The 16,173-nt window shown below is 43.8% G+C and overlaps 1 protein-coding gene across 1 annotated transcript; it reads left to right on the forward strand.

Moving 5' to 3' along the window:
* The first annotated feature begins 360 nt into the window (after positions 1-360).
* On the forward strand, positions 361-16,173 carry nab1b (NGFI-A binding protein 1b (EGR1 binding protein 1)). Its single transcript, XM_056370816.1, has 9 exons — positions 361-477; positions 768-856; positions 6,421-7,223; positions 7,319-7,452; positions 7,556-7,607; positions 8,456-8,575; positions 10,690-10,858; positions 13,150-13,311; positions 13,448-16,173. The coding sequence occupies exons 3-9, from the start codon at positions 6,423-6,425 to the stop codon at positions 13,522-13,524; spliced, it is 1,515 nt and encodes a 504-aa protein (XP_056226791.1). The 5' UTR covers positions 361-477; positions 768-856; positions 6,421-6,422; the 3' UTR covers positions 13,525-16,173.

Here is a 16,173-nt window from a genome sequence, read left to right on the forward strand (position 1 = left end):
AATATCTGAGTTTTCTTCCTCCGCTGTGGATTTCTGGTAGATTTTTATTTTCTTGTGTAATATCTTTATATTTACATTATATTTTATTTTGCATTTTAAAGAAGATAAAGAAAATGTTGTGGTTTAATTGGAATCTAGAATAAACTAATATCGTATATTGTTTGTGCTATTTTCACAATAAAAGTGCACAATTGAGTTTTGAAGTACATTATTTAAATTTTGGATGAAATGCCAGAAAACTTGAATTCAGCTTCTTCTTTCTCCGTTTCCCCAGTGCTTTTATTTTGTTACGGCAGGCGGAAGTGTGTGTGACTGCGTGTGTGTGTGTGTGTGCGCGCGCTTGTTGACGGTGGTGAATAGTGCAGGGGAGTGCAGAGACACTGGGAGAGGACTAAAACACTCACACACACTCACACACGCACAGACACGCACTCGGCACACACGCCACACGCACTCGGAGGAGAAAGACGCACGAAGGTCAGCGGCTCTTCACTGACTCTCTGCGCTGGTTTCTGTCTTTTCTCTGAGCGGCAGCAGAAAGAAAAAGTTTCCAGAGAGAGAGGAGAGGAGCGGACTGTCGCTCTCTGGGAAATAATCCTCCAGTTTCTTCACTTGATTTCACATTTTGAATTTTACGCGCCTCGATCTCGCTGTTGGATTCTCTTCTTTTCGGGCTTTCTTCTTCTTCTTCTTCTTCTTCCTTTTCTTTTTTTTTTTTTTTTTTTTTGCTGCACAAATTGACACGCAGGGTTTGTGTTGATAAACAGCGAGGAAGAGGAAGACGAAGCAGAAGGAGGAGAAAGAGAAGAAGAGGAACCAGACCAGGGCGGACCGAAGGGGGCCAGAAACTCACCAGGTAGGCTCCATTAGACACGGATTTGATCCTGCACGTTACCTGCTGCTGCTGCTGCTGCTGTTTCCCTCCACACAGGCTCGTTCCTGCAGATATCTCCAGCTAACACAGGAATATCACAGGAAACGATTTCAAATAACACTGAGGAGCATTTAAACTCACCGTTTAGGCGCTAAAACTCCCCGTGGGAAACAAACTATCAGCTACACACACAGTAAGGATCTGTCTGAACTGTATGGATTTATTATAAGGCACTTGGCTCAAAGATACTATAGAAATACTACAAGGCGTGCACAATAACAGGCACTGCTGTGCATGGTAAATGTACATTATATGAATATTATAGGTGTTAAATGCAATAAAAGGAGACAGTGACTTTGTTAACTTGCTGCTGAGCTGCACAGACAGAATATAAGAGATAAAAGAAATACCTTACAACACAACTATAGTCACTCGTGTGGATGATAAGTGATTATTATATGAGTATTAGAGGCGTGGAGGGCGACGGTGTGATTGTAAACTTGCTCCTGAGCAGCAAACACAGAGTATAAGTCTCCATAAGAGATTTTAAAAGAAATACCTGAAAGGAAAATTACAACGAGACAGAAACAGCTCAGCTCTTTACTGAGGCTGGAAGTGTCTGAAAGCACAAGTACTGTCACTGCTGGACATCATACATGTGTATTATATGAATATTAGAGGCGTGAAGGGAGACGGTGTCATCGTAAACTCACCACAGAGAAGTTTCTATAGGAACATTACAAGAATTCTCACTTGTGTGTGTGTGTGTGTGTGTGTGTGTGTGTGTGTGTCGCTTGCTGCTCGTTTCTTTAGCTGCTGTAAATTCATTTTCACTCCATAATTGTACTAAATGTGATGTTTAAAGACTTCTGAGGACTGTGGACACACCACACACACACACTCACACACACTCTCACCCACTCATACACTCATACACACACACTCACACAAGGATAAGGTCATAGTGATGATTACAACAACATGGTTCTGCATTGAGAAACTGGAAAATTCCTCTTGAATCAGAGTGAAATCAAAGTGTTCCTCATGTTTCTGAGGGAGGGCACAGATAACCACGGTCTGCTGCGTGGCATTTCACCTGGAAAACTACACACCAGTGTAGTGTGTGTGTGTGTGTGTGTGTGTGTGTGTGTGTGTGTGTGTGTGTGTGTGTGGTGCCATTGTGCAAGTGCACGCCTTACTTCTCCAGGTCAAAAGCTGAACTCGCTAAACTCGCTTTGTGAAGCAGGACTTCAATTAGAGCCTGCCATTCACTATTACACCCCGGTCATGCACACACACACACACACACACACACACACACACACACACACACACGTCTGCTGTGTTAAAACTGGGGTAAGATGGCTGGGCGTTAGATATCAGTGTTAATGAAGACAGAAACAGTGAGATGCTTTTTAAAGCTGCAGGATTCTTTTGCTGCTCAGGTAAAACTTACCTGTAACACAGGAGTCAGATCTTCACATTCACTCCTCTACAAGTGGAGGAATAATTACTAGAAGGATGAATTGATCAGAATAGTTCCTGGTTAATCGACTAATTGCTTGAATTTAAATATCGCCAAGTGAACACACTGATCTTTCAGATTCACTGTAGAAAATCTGGAACTGAATCAGTGTCGGTTTTGTTAGATAGAAAATCTTAGAGCGTCGCTCAGATCGTCCGACAGCCTCTGAAACCTCCTCCTCTCACACCTTTTCACATGTGAGGAGGCTGTTTTTTCCGACCTCGGAGGATCGCACCGGGACCTCGTTCCCTGAACGCTTCTCGAGGCTGAAGCGTTCGTGAAATCGATCTGACAAACCTGAGGTTGTAGAGATACAGATCTTTCCTTAAATGCTGGAAACGATCGTAGATGAACAAGTGACTCCCACACAGTCGTCTGAGGACGCTGCAGAAACCTGCAGGCGGGAATAAAAACTACAAGTTTTCATTTTTAAGTTTATACTTTTATCACAAGCGTTAATCTTTGCACTTTTCACCTCCTTGCCCGATATGTCCGGATCTTTTCAGGCTCCGTTTCTGATCACGTCCGTTTGTTGACGCTGCGCTCAGTGTGTTTTCCGCCACGTGTTTAATTAAATGCAGCAGGTCTGATCCAGAAATGATGACAGGATGGCTTTCACAATAGATGACGTGTGTGTTCATAGGAAGCATCACAGCTTTATTTCAGGTCTGCTGTGAGTGTGAGAGTAAACAGCTTTAATCAATACAAGTTCACTTCATGAAACACGCAGCAGCAGCAGCAGCGTGAGTCGCTCTGAAGAACTTCTTGGGAAAGACGTGTAGAAATCTAGAGTGTTATCTGGAAACAGAGCGTCTCACCTCAAACTACCTCAGTGACTGTTTCTGTGTTCGTATCCGCTCTGGGTGACGGCTGACCTTCCGACCTTTTTGTCTTCAGACGATCGACAGCTGGACTCCAGATCCAGGATTTAATTTGGATTCGACGTTTGTGTTTGTTGTATTGTTGAGTTTTGTGTATTTTTAAAGTTCAGGCTGTGAATGCTGAGGTATGTGGCTTCGGTTCGTTCCATACAATCAAACATTATCTCTCCGTCTGCCTCCACGCCGTGGTCGCCGGTCTTCCCGGGGTCCACAGGCGTATGTCCCCTCGGCATGAGAGCAGTCAGACAAAGGGCAGCAGGTGAAGCTGTCACATCCAGTTACCTGCAGAACAGCTGTGAAATCAGTGCATTTTAAAAACTCAGCAGCACAAGCAATAACACGGCGTCACAACTTTCCTTTGAAGACTTCCCCGGCGCCGTGAGGGAGGACGTAAACGACAAGACACTTTCTCGTTCGTCCGCAGCGTGGCCTCCATGATGTATAGACGCCGTTGTTGTATTTCTGAGTTTCTGTCAGAGGGTGTTTTACAGTCCAGTGTTTTCTTCTCGTCCGCTCGCTCTCTGATTGGTCGGTTTGTCGACTCCTGAGTGAATGTTATAAATGGCGCAGTTGCTGCTGTAGTTTAATGTGGCTGCACATGATTCACAGGGTAAATCATGATAGGTGTTGTGTGTGTGTGTGTGTGTGTGTGTGTGTGTGTGTGTGTGTGTGTGTGTGTGTGTGTAACTCCAACTGGGAAAGAGATGAGTGAAAATGTTCTCAGGAGATGTTGATTGATGTGTGATGATTTGAAGTTTATCATTTCTTCTTCTTCCCCAGTGTCGTGAGTTGAGTCTGAAATGAGTATGAATGGTCACTTCCTTTGAGTCGAGGCGTTCTGGTGAATGTGATGCACTTGATGAACTTCCTCTGTTGTATGACAGTGACTTTGCTGTGTCAGCACCCCCCCCCCCCCCCCCCCCCCACACACACACACACACACACACTGAGATGTTCTTAAACATACACATACATTATTCAGCGTCAAATAAAACACAGAAGAAGTAAAAATATGGAGCTTAAAATATTCGGACGTTTATCTGTTTTGCCCGGATGTGAAGTTGCGGCGTACGTGTTTCGTTGGCGTTTGTCTGACTGTATTTACACGTATCCTCCCAACCTCCCTCTCGAGACAGAATATAACCTCGGTTTCTATTTCAGAAACACATTTGGTTGATTGGAGATATTTCTATCACCTCACTGAGCAGTTTGTAGCTGAGAGAAAGAAGCAACAAGAAAGAGATTGAGTAAGATAAAAGCTAAGAACGAGAATGTTTTAAGTTGCTGTGTTTCCTCTGCTCGACTTTATGCAGATGGATCGAGTGTTTTTGGATATTTTAGATATGAACAATGATCTGATCGAGTGGAAAACAACACCAGCTAAAGGATTGTTGTTTAACTTTGAGTAGATAGTCGTTGATCAACCCAGGTGTGTGTGTGGAGTTTGGATGGAGACAGATGAAAGAAGCTGGTGCGGAGGTGACCTTTGCCTCACTGATGTGTCACACTGACCTCCATTTGGAGACGAAGCCGCCGCCTCGTCCGTGTCATGGCTTTGACCGAGAGCTTCGCTAAATGGATCTACAGGCAGCTGACTTTTAGCCGCTGGTCTGCTTTGTGGAGATTTCAACATAAACATAAAGACGGGTCATGAATCAGCAGCAGGAGCAAAGCTAAACTAAAGGTGTTGAATCACTTCTGTCTTCTCTCGCTCTCGTTTTCCCGACTCACTCAGGCTGAGTCGAGGCCTGCCTGGCTCCCTGGGCTGAGGCTCTCTGGGCCTATTCTGGGCGAGGCGAGCCCACCACCTACACATCCTGCAGGGGTGGAGAGAGGCATGTGGTCCTCCCAGCAACCCGGGCCTGCTGACTGCCACTCCTCTGTTAGCTGGGCTTCCGCAGGGCCTCACATGCACATAGGAACAGCCAGGAACAAGCCTCTCTCAGATCTCCACTGTTGCTCTCTCTCTCAGTTTAAGGTGGCGAGTGACAAGAGTTTGGCACAGATCTGAATGTTTCTCTGCTTTTGAGATTGTAGGCAGAGTGAGCGACGCCGTCACTTTCGAAGATAAATACCGAAGTGACGGGCTGTCGGGGAAGCAAACAGCCACACATCCCAGCCAGAAAAACTTTATTCACACTCTTCTGCAAACGTGGAATCTCATACCTGTAGAAACAAAGTGACGGCGGGTCGATTAAAAATACAGTTTTATCACAGAGTGCGTTCAAGCAGAACGAGACATGAAAGCACTGCGAGGAATGTCTTTCCTCAGTTGTAGATCAACGCTCTTCAAGTGTGAGATCCACTGAATTAGTGCTGTAAGAGGCAGTTTTGTAGTTTTTAATTCATGCATCTGCAGAGTCTCACTCTCTGTGTTTGTTCCACACCTGAACAGACGTAGATTAACCAAACAGGAGGAAAAGCAAAAGACCTGAACGTCCTACAGGAGCCATTCGAGCTAAAAACGCTCAGCACTCGTGGCGAAAAGTCAAATTTAACCTTTTACACGCACCTGTCGAGGCCTGATAACCTGAAACCCTGCACCTGCCAGGAAGAGTGTGCACAGTACAAATATAATTCATGTTTGATTTTCTTTTTTTTTGTAGAAACGTGTCTCCTTCAGTTTCCAGTGATAATTCCATAAATCAGCTGTAACTAACCAAGAGAGCAGGTTTAGATTTGTCATTTTAAATTATACCTTTTTTTTTTTGGCAGCTAATTAACAAATACCAGGAAAAACTTGGACGTCTTGTGACTGTGACATCTTTACTTTTCAGGTTCAGTCAGTTTGTGTCTCTTATCTCTGGGATAAACTGTGATAACTTCTGAAGAATTCACATGATAGTGTCGGTCGGTGCGGAGCGTTGCTCAGCAGACAGCAAGTGACTTATCTGACATTTCAACCTCAGACACATGATGTAGAGATTTTAAAGAGCAAACACATATAACAGTAAGTGTTGGGTTAGCTTAGCTTAGCATAAAGACTGGAAACAGGGGGAAACAGTTAGCATGGCTCAGTCTGGAGGCAACGAAATCCAAATAGAGCTAGAACAGAAAGTAAATCACCTCATTTCCCAAAATGCCGAGCTGTTCCTCTAAAGAACAAAGTGTCTCATTACCGTGTGTGTGTTCCCCCTCAGGTATGGCGGCGGTGTTGCCGAGAACCCTGGGTGAGCTGCAGCTCTACAGGATCCTGCAGCGAGCAAACCTGCTCTACTACTACGAGGCGTTCATCCAGCAGGGCGGCGACGACGTGCAGCAGCTGTGCGAGGCCGGCGAGGAGGAGTTCCTAGAGATCATGGCCCTCGTCGGCATGGCCAGCAAGCCGCTGCACGTGCGCCGTCTGCAGAAGGCGCTACGTGACTGGGTCACCAACCCGGCCATCTTCAACCAGCCGCTCACCTCGCTGCCCGTCTGCAGCATCCCCGTCTACAAGCTGCCCGAGGGCTCGCCCACGCTGCTCAGCGCTCAGGACCGAGCCAACACCGCCAGCGTCAAGATGCCCAAGGCCGTCGCAGCCGCCTGCTCAGATCCAGGGAAGCTGGACGTGGCGCGGGACAAAGTGTCGGCCGGGTCGCCCCTGCAGGGCGGCAGCGAGGCGCGGTTCTGGTCGGGCCACAGCAACGACAGCGAGCACAGCCTGTCCCCGTCAGACCTCGGCTCCCCGTCCTCACCCAGAGACGCTCTGGAGGCTCTGGATGCTGCGGCCGTCCAGTCCGTCCTGGAGTGCGTGGACCGGATGGCGCCTGGACTCCCTAAGACAGATCTGGCCGAGGTCAAAGAGCAGCTGAAGAACAACAAAAAGCTCGCCAAGATGATCGGGCACATCTTCGAAATGAGCGACGATGACCCGCGGAGGGAGGAGGAGATCCGTAAATACAGCGCCATCTACGGACGCTTTGACTCCAAGAGGCGGGACGGCAAACACCTGACTCTGCACGAGGTTGATGAATATCCGTGTGTCCTCTGGATCCTTGAGCTTTATGTGTTTGTGTTTCTCCTGAACTAACCTGCCTCATGTGTGTGATGTATGTGCAGCTGACGGTGAACGAGGCGGCGGCTCAGCTCTGTATGAGGGACATGGCTCTGCTGACACGTCGGGACGAGCTGTTCGGACTCGCCCGGCAGATTTCCAGAGAGGTCACCTACAAATACACCTACCGCACCAGCAAGTAAGAGCTCCGTCTGTCTTCCTCTGCAGAGGCCGCTCAACGTGTTGAAGTAGCTGTTGTGTGTGTGAAGGGATGAAGCTGATCTCCTGCTGTTTCTCTGCAGGTCTCGCTGTGGAGACAGAGACGAGCCGTCCCCCAAAAGGATAAAAACAGAGGTGAGGTTCCAGATGTGCAGCGGTGACGTTCAGGACGTGAGAGAATGTGCAGTTGCATAATGGAAACAGGTCTCATGGTGGGAGTGATGTGGCTCTTACCCAGTGTAACGGATCCAGTCTGGTCCATTCTCGTAGCGCTGAATCCGTCACATTTAACACGGTCGAAAACTCACAACGATCCAAACTCCACAGACTCCTCCGAGTTTAATTAGCGCCGCCTTTTCCTAAATCACCAAACTGCTTTACAGCAAATCCCCTGTCGTAAAAAACTACGACCATATAACTGCACACTTTACGACAGATAATAGAGAGACGTGTAACCTGAGCGTAACGCAGCATTCACCCTACACATTGATGTTATACAGATATAATACATGTGGAATCTAAAGAGCATCAGTCTCTAGCTGCGGCTCTTTCACTCAGTCAAGTGTTTAACAACGGACAGAGTACAAAGCGAATCTCCTGACGCTCTCTCGGGCTGAGAGCTGTCTTGGAGCTCTGAATGGCTCCTCTCAGTTTGTGAGGCGATGATGATGGGAAACATGTGGCGGCTGCGAACTGCGCAGGAAGAGCTGCAGATGAACCGACACCTGCTCAACGACACGACTCTGAGCTCCTGAAGGGAGTTTCCTCCAGAAACCATCAAAGGAAATTCATTATAAATACGTCCCTTATCTCACATTATTGTTTTATGAAGCTAAAATATAGGGAGGGGAAGAGACAATCAATAGGTAATAGTAATTATCTCAGACAGAAAGTAACTCCTCCTCCTCTGAAGACATGTCCTCCTTCATCTTAAGTGTGAAATAATAAGAGTCTCTGACCCTCTGTCTTCTCGACGCCTTCAGGAGAACTTCTTCGACATCCAGGAGGCGCTGCAGGCCATCCACATGAGGCAGGAGATGCTGAGGGAGCAGCTGGCCTGCGCCAAGTTGAAAGGAGAGGAAACGGTCGGGCGAAATCTGCAGGTGAGCAGACGAGTGCAGTAAATAACCGTCTCTGATTCCTCTAAATGTTTGAAGGTCGTCCAGGACGCATGTCCTTCTGTAACGAGGTGCTGCTGATATCTGCCGGTCTGAGCTGCGACGGACACGGAACTGACGAACAGACAGATCAATAAATGTGCAAGAAATAAACAAACCACCTCCTTCAGATTTTCTTAAAGCAAAGAGCAAAGCTTTTATTTCACCGTCACATTAGTTCAGACAGTTTCCACCTTCATCAGGGAGGAAAGTGTAAAGAGATAATCGACACCTGCTGCTCCAGAGACGACACACCGGAAATATCAACATGACAAAACATGAAGACATTTTGCAAATATTTTAAAGTGTCCCTGCTGGTTAAAGGGCTCATCAAGACGTGTGTATTACTCCACTGCTGAAAATAGTCCCCAACAAACGTGCTATTTCTCCTGTTTGATAAAAACTACAGTGAGCAGCAGTTTGAGGGATTTACTGAAGGTTGTTTCTGACAATAACAACAAACACAGACTGTTGTCATCTTTATCAATAAGTGCAGTTGTTCAAAAACCAATCCTCGGATCTGCACCAAAAAACATGTTTCATGTTTCTTTCACCAAATGTTATATTTTTAGGGCTGTTTTCCACAAATTATTTTAGTTTTGCTTGACAGGATTTAAAAGTGGAGCTCAGCAGATAAACTTTGCTCATTTCTCAGCTTTTACACTCATTTTTTTGCTTCTTTTTAGCATCAAATATCATTGTTTTAGTGTAATTGTAATATTTTAACACAGAAATATGAAAATGAAAGGTGAACACAGTGTTTCTGTGGGTCCTCAGCTGCAGATATATATGGCGACAGATGTCCGTGTCAGCAGATGTTTGTGGCAGCAGGATCCAGTTTGATCCCAGTAATGGTCGTTATTGGTTTCCATGCTGCCGCTCTGGCTTGTTCCTAATTAGAGCCGGAGTGTAGGAGGAGAGCTTTATGATAACTCATTACCCAGAAAACACATCCATGTGAGCTGTGTGCGTGTTTGACGTCTTCATGCGTGTTGAACATGTGTCCTGTCTCATGTATTATCTCTGTGTTTGTGCGGCTGCAGTTCCACTTGTCATTTTGATGTGATTTCCAGAAATCGCATTCAGAGGGAGAAGAGATTTCATGGCTGCATTCACACCGCCGGCCTTCTGAACATCCCATAATAATTTAAAGTGACAGTGACGTGCAGACTGACAATAACCTCACATCACTGCCGGTTTCAGCTGCTGTTTGGATGAAACGGAGGTGTCAGCTGTTTGTCACTCGTCCTCCGTGTTGATGCTCGCTGACTGCCTGGATCAGATTATTACAGTCATTTCCAATAATACATTTAGTCTCAAGTGCAGTTGTGGCTGTAACAGCTGTCGTTATAGTGACGGATGTAGTCGCACTTTCTCAAAATAACAGTTACAAGAGCTTTGCATTTATATCGGTACATGAATATATTCATAAAGTTATAAATAAAAGTGATAATAAAAGAGTTAAAATGAATTAAAATAGGGTGGGACAACATGATGTAGAATTATAACTCATAATAATAATAATGATAATAAATACAGTGTTTCTAGGTTTCTCCTAAGTTTAAAATCTTTTTCCATTTTAATTTAGACAGTAATTATTATTTCTAATAATTAGAATTAAAGTAAAGTTTACAGTTTAAAACGTACGGTGATTGACAGTGTATTTACTTTAATAATAAAGTTCACAGTTCATGGGGAACACATGTTTTTAGCGGTAACTCCCGTTCAATTTAATCCTACGGATCAATAATTACATTTGCTGTCATGTGAGATCACTGGGTGAATGTTAAATCATTTAAAGCTGAAATAAATCGTGAGTGCAGATCATTATGTCTTTTGTTTTCTCACGTGATGTCGACCTCTTCCTCGCCAAAGTATCTCTGTCTCTCATCAGCAGCCGTCTCTCTGCTCATTAACGTCCTGTTGACTGTCACTCCACTTCATTTCAAATGGATGTGAAGTGAAACTAACAGCCCGCAGTTCAGCGACGTCACTCGCAATCATGACATCACAGCGATCAGCCGATGATTCTGACTTCGATTTGTCCGTGTATCCGTCAGATGCAGCTGGAGCGTCTGCTGGCGAGGCAGATGGAGATCCTGCAGGACGCCGCCGTTCAGGAGCGACTCCAGGCTCTGGACTGGAGGATCCCCCCCGCCGCTTTAAAGTACCTCAACGACGCCCAGAACACTAACGGAGCCGCCGCCGACGCCAGCAGAGACAACCCAGGTGAGAAACAAGCCCAGAGACCCGAGAATCTGAATCTTCCAGACACAACGACTCCATCAAATCTAGATTTAAACATTTCTTAATGTTTTAGAAGATCATTTCATCTCAAAATATTTTAAAACATTATTTATATTTTCATTTATTATTTCTACCCACTTGCAAAACCTGGATGTAAACGTCCTTAGCTTAGCTCAACAGCTACTTAGCACCTGTAGCTTCAACAAGGCGGAAACATAAAGGACAGAGCAGAGATCTGACCCTCTTAGTTAGAGTTGGTCTTCAACCTCTACGTGAATCATAAATACCTTTTGTGTTTCTTTAAATGCTGCTTTGCAAAGTCGTGGTTGGCTCACTGCTGCCTCCTGTGTCCAATCAGGGGAAGACAGCCGAGTACTTGCCCTCGGTTGGTCTTTATACTGAATCTGAGGCTAATTTGACTTGATCTGTTTTGGAGAGTTAATTTGAAGAGATTTATTTCATGTCATAGATGCCACAGGATGTGAACGATGTGTCTGTGGAGGGAAGCAACACCTATAGGTGCAGGCTTTCCGCACCCAGCCCAGGCAGCTGTCACTTTTTTCTTTTCTGTTTTTTCATCTCCACCTCTCGAACACCGAGGGGGGTAGAAGAAGAGAGAGAAAAATCAAGACACATCATTATTCAGGATCTTACTTCTCCTCCAGGCCTCGTCTCATTTTCATCCTTTGCCTCCCTCACCCACTCCCAACAGCTCATTATAACGCTGTTCCCACAAATGCCACAATGCACCTGTAATTATCACGCCCACGCCTGTTTACCTCCAGCCAGTTGCCCAGAGGGGGGCGTCTCTCTCTCTCTACCTCTCGCTCGCTCTCTCTCTCCTCCCCCTCTTCTTCTTCTCTGCTTTCCTTCCTCTTGTCCCCTTTTCTCTGTCATTTGTCATTTCTTCTTCTTCACGTCTTCTGTTGGTCCAAACTTCTCTCCTTCCACACTCTAGTTTATTTCCTTTTACTGCCTCTACGTCTTTCTTAGCCCTTATTCATCCCTTTCTTCCTCTTCTCTTTTATAGTCTCTTTTCCTAAACTAAAAATCAAACTCTGCGTAAGTCGGCCTCATCGAAAAGTCCTCACACCTGTTTGCAGTTGTGAATTAACGACATATTCTGGGTGAAAATTGCTCCTGTACAATATGTTTAAACAAACTGTCACAATCAACCAATCAGTCGAATGACAGGAAGTTATTGGCAACTACTTTGAAAGTTGTTTTTGTAGATGCCACTTGGAGCTGTGGGAAATTATAACAGGCTTTTATTTTGTTATTTTCTGACATGTTATCAATTAGATTAGTAGGTAATGAGAATAATCGTTGGTCCTACACATACGACTTTAAACTGAATTTATTTGGATTTTGGACAGTTGAATAAAACAAGCTAATACAGCAACTTAAGCTGGATGGATACTATAACTTGTATTTTCCACTGCCGCATTTCATATCAAAACAATTCATCTGGACTAATAAAATCCACAGAAACAGCTAGAAAATGTGAATATGAAGCGTCGTATTCTGTTTGCCTTTGACCCTGGGTCATAGCAAAACAAAAAGTATGATGACAGACAATGAAATAAGAAAGTACAGACTCAAATGAAAGTAAAAAGTAAAAGATGCTAATGTGAAGAGGAACCAGGATAAGACTGAACATAACACTGAGTAACAACCTGTGAAACGCAGATTAACTGTGTGTCAGTATTAAGCAAAGAAGAGTCTAGTGGTTCAGAAAATACAGTTAAATCTTCTCTCTCTCTCTCTCTCTCTCTCTCTCTGTTTCTTTCTTTCTCTCAAAAGGAATAAAAGGCAAACACGAGGGATCAGCAGCTTAACTCGCACTGACACACATGCTTTGTAACCACTGGGAATATTGAACATGTAAAACAAAGACAAACATCTGGGCTGATGTTTGCTTTTTTTCCAGCTGGATTTGCTCTAGTCCACGGCAGTTTGATTTCATATTTATTTAGTATTCAGTGATTTAAATGACAGGACAGGAAGAGCTGAAGTGATTTTATTATATATATATCTATAATGTATAATATTTGACAGGCTTTTAGGTTTAACAAAGAAAAACAGAAAATATGTGGAAGTTTTTAATTTTCTTAAAAATGGTCAGACTTAAAAAATTAAACTAATAAACTTAAATTCTTGGTGTTTCAACCACATTTCAACAAATTCAACAAATATTTCGATGTTTTTGAGCGACAGATCATAAACAAAGGAATCGAATCAAAACAACAACGATCTTGTTTCCTGTTTTCCAGACGAACGTCCGATCAACTTGCGGGTGGTTAGTCAAAGCATGCAGGAAGGCGACCTCCCATTGGGCAAGCAGCTAGCCAATGAACTGAAGCGTCATCACAATAGCAACCACAACAACAACAACAACAACAACAACACAGACGAGACCAAAACACCAGCAACAGGTCAGTGATCAAGGACAATACGATCTACTGTATTGAATTTGTTCTACGGTTCCGACTTTGTAGGTTTGTTCAAAAGGTTTTATTTTGAATTATAAACCTCTTTGCTGATGATGCCGTGTTTTATCTTTGTGTTCAGAAAACGGGACGTCGCAGCGGGCGACCAGCAACGCAGAGAAGAAGATCATCAAGTCAGAGCCCGAAGACTCCACATAGTGCCTCCCTCCCACCACCCCACCCCCCCATTCATTCTACTCACACCTGACAGTATGCAGTTATTACCCGTCAATAGATACTAAGCAAGCACAGCCACAGTAGAGCCTTAACAACCAATGTTGCCTCATGAATAGCATTTATTTTTTTTTAATTTTGTCTTTTTGTTTTGTTTAGTTTTTTTGTTTGTTTTTGGTTTAAAAGGTATTTGCCAAAGCACCTAGAGAGCATGTCGAGAAGCGCCTCAGTGCTCTACAGGTCTTTGTCTGTTGGTTAATTGTACGTGTCAGATGTACATGTAATTTAAGAGCGATCGGTTGCAGACGTGTTTATACTCTTTACCTCCGCCTGGGTGTTTTTCTTTCTTTGCTTTCTTTGGACAGCCAGGTCGCAGGAGGATGTGAGCGCGGGGATGAGTCTTAACTCAAACGTAGATTCAGAGATGAGACAAAAAGCAGAAATGTTGGTCTTGTTGCTGACACTTAATATGACTACCACACAGACAAATATTTTAAAGTCTCTTTCACTGGTTTATATTTCAAACCCGAAGCTGCAGGTGCTGCAAGTATTCAATCTGAAATTTTTAAATTCCAGAATATTTCAAGCGTCTGTTTCTTCTTCAGACTTTTAGCAGAACTAGCACTCTGGAGATTGCACTTTGTTCCAGACTGAAATATATTGATAAATATTGGATGAATTGCATTTAGATTTAATGCAGACATCCATGGTCAAATGTATATTACCCTAATATTAATAGCACATTTTTAAGGCGTTTGTAATGAATTTTTAAAACACTTGTGCTCATTTACAACCATTTTTATGAGAACACAAGGTGCTAATTGATGCTTTCAGTTGGTGACCTGTACATACGAGCATATATGAACATTTACTGTCATAAATATAAAAGACAAACACATATTAATGGTAGTCATACAAAGTGTTAGCTAATCTTGAGAAATGTAATTGCCTGTATGTTTCCGAAAATTCACAAGCCGTTCTCACGACTCAATAAGCCAACTGTAATCTTTGAGAAGAAGAAGCAACTTTCCAGCAATAGCAACAGATGGAGCAGCGTTTTGCTGGTGGCTCGTGGTCGTTTTCCTGGCCGTCACCACGCCTCCTCTGAGCCTCCGTCATTCTCCCAAATCCAACGTAGGTGTCTGCATTTGTACTGTAACTCCAAAAACAAAAGTCTAGAAGTACTGTAGGGAGAGTGAGTTAGGATTCAGCCCCTGTAGCAGGTTAGCGTTTCTGTTGTGTTTAATCCTTCCTTCCTCGCTCTTGTCTTGTGTATATTTATGGGAAGTAATTTAAGAAGAGGATGTATAGGAGCTGTTGTGGAATAACAGCAGGGGACATCTGTCATTCGTTTTGGCAGGATGGCTGGGCTGGCATGCCGGAGGCCGAGCTAATTGGTTCATTTCACTTTGTAATTTAGCAAAACACTGCTGTTGAACCAAAACCATGCATCTACAAACAGGGAGTATTTCAGGAATCAAGACGCCTGTGTGTTTTTTAGAAGTAATCCAACGAGCTTTCAGGAGGCCTCACGGGTCGTAAAATCCACTCAGTGTGAAAACTGTCAACTGCAGACAATAAAACATTAAAGATTGCAGGTTTGTGGTTTTTCAACAACAGCAGCAAAAAGCAAAATTCCTGTTTATTGCTGTTCTTCACGGAGCAGCGGCCTGGGTTCTGTAAATAGTACCATGATAACAAATAGTGCTAGCCTAATCTCTCAACCAGGGTTTTCCTTTGTCAAGTGTAACTTTGCTGTAGATTTTTGGTGTCAATACGGTGTTTATGTATGTAGAGCAACATCAAAAAAAGAAACCTTACGTGTCATTGAGGAAAAAATACAACAGTGTGAAAGTGTCTGGTGTATAAAAACATGCTTTACATGATGATAATGTTAATTAGCCTTAGCTCTTAACAGTTTTTAATCCACCTGTGATGGCCATCAGTGCATATTTCAAAGATGTGTTTTTGCTGTTTAGAGGTAGATACATAACAAATAAGTGTTCGCTGTGTGTTCGTGTGTTCGCCACATTGTGTAAATACGTCCGTTTGGTCTTAACTCCCTGCAGATAGTTTAGTCTCACTCAGCGTAATGACAGACCAATGCAATATTTATGTAAGTAATAAGTCTATTTGCATACTGTATGGATCCATCGTTGTGTCATGTGCTCAGTAACTGTACGTCTGTCGTCACCTACAACGTGGGAAATGTTTGTATTTGTTGTCTCACTTTTAGTGCACAGAGCACTGTGTTGTATTTAAAGGCATTGTGCTCTCTTCATGAAAATCCATGAGGTTGTTTTGTTTCAAGCCGCCACGCTGGCAAAAAAAAAAAAAAGAAAAAGAACAAGGATTTGAGGCCGTGATCTGTCGTAGAACTCAAGTTTATGGCATCATCTAAAGCGGCTGGTGGATTGTGGGAGTAAAGCCGAACACTGGCCTCGTGAGCGTCGTACCATGTTTCAGAGAATAGCGCATGTCTGACCTTCCGTCTCACTGATCACCGTTCTCCTCACTGTTTATTGTAAAGTGATAGATTAGGCTTCACCTAGTTATGCACCTGTTTTTTAAACACTAATATATTTTATTTGTTATACAGCACATAAACATTAAACTTTATTTTTTTGAACTCTA

This window comes from Seriola aureovittata, chromosome 24, assembly GCF_021018895.1.
Source record: "Seriola aureovittata isolate HTS-2021-v1 ecotype China chromosome 24, ASM2101889v1, whole genome shotgun sequence".
NCBI lineage: Eukaryota > Metazoa > Chordata > Actinopteri > Carangiformes > Carangidae > Seriola > Seriola aureovittata.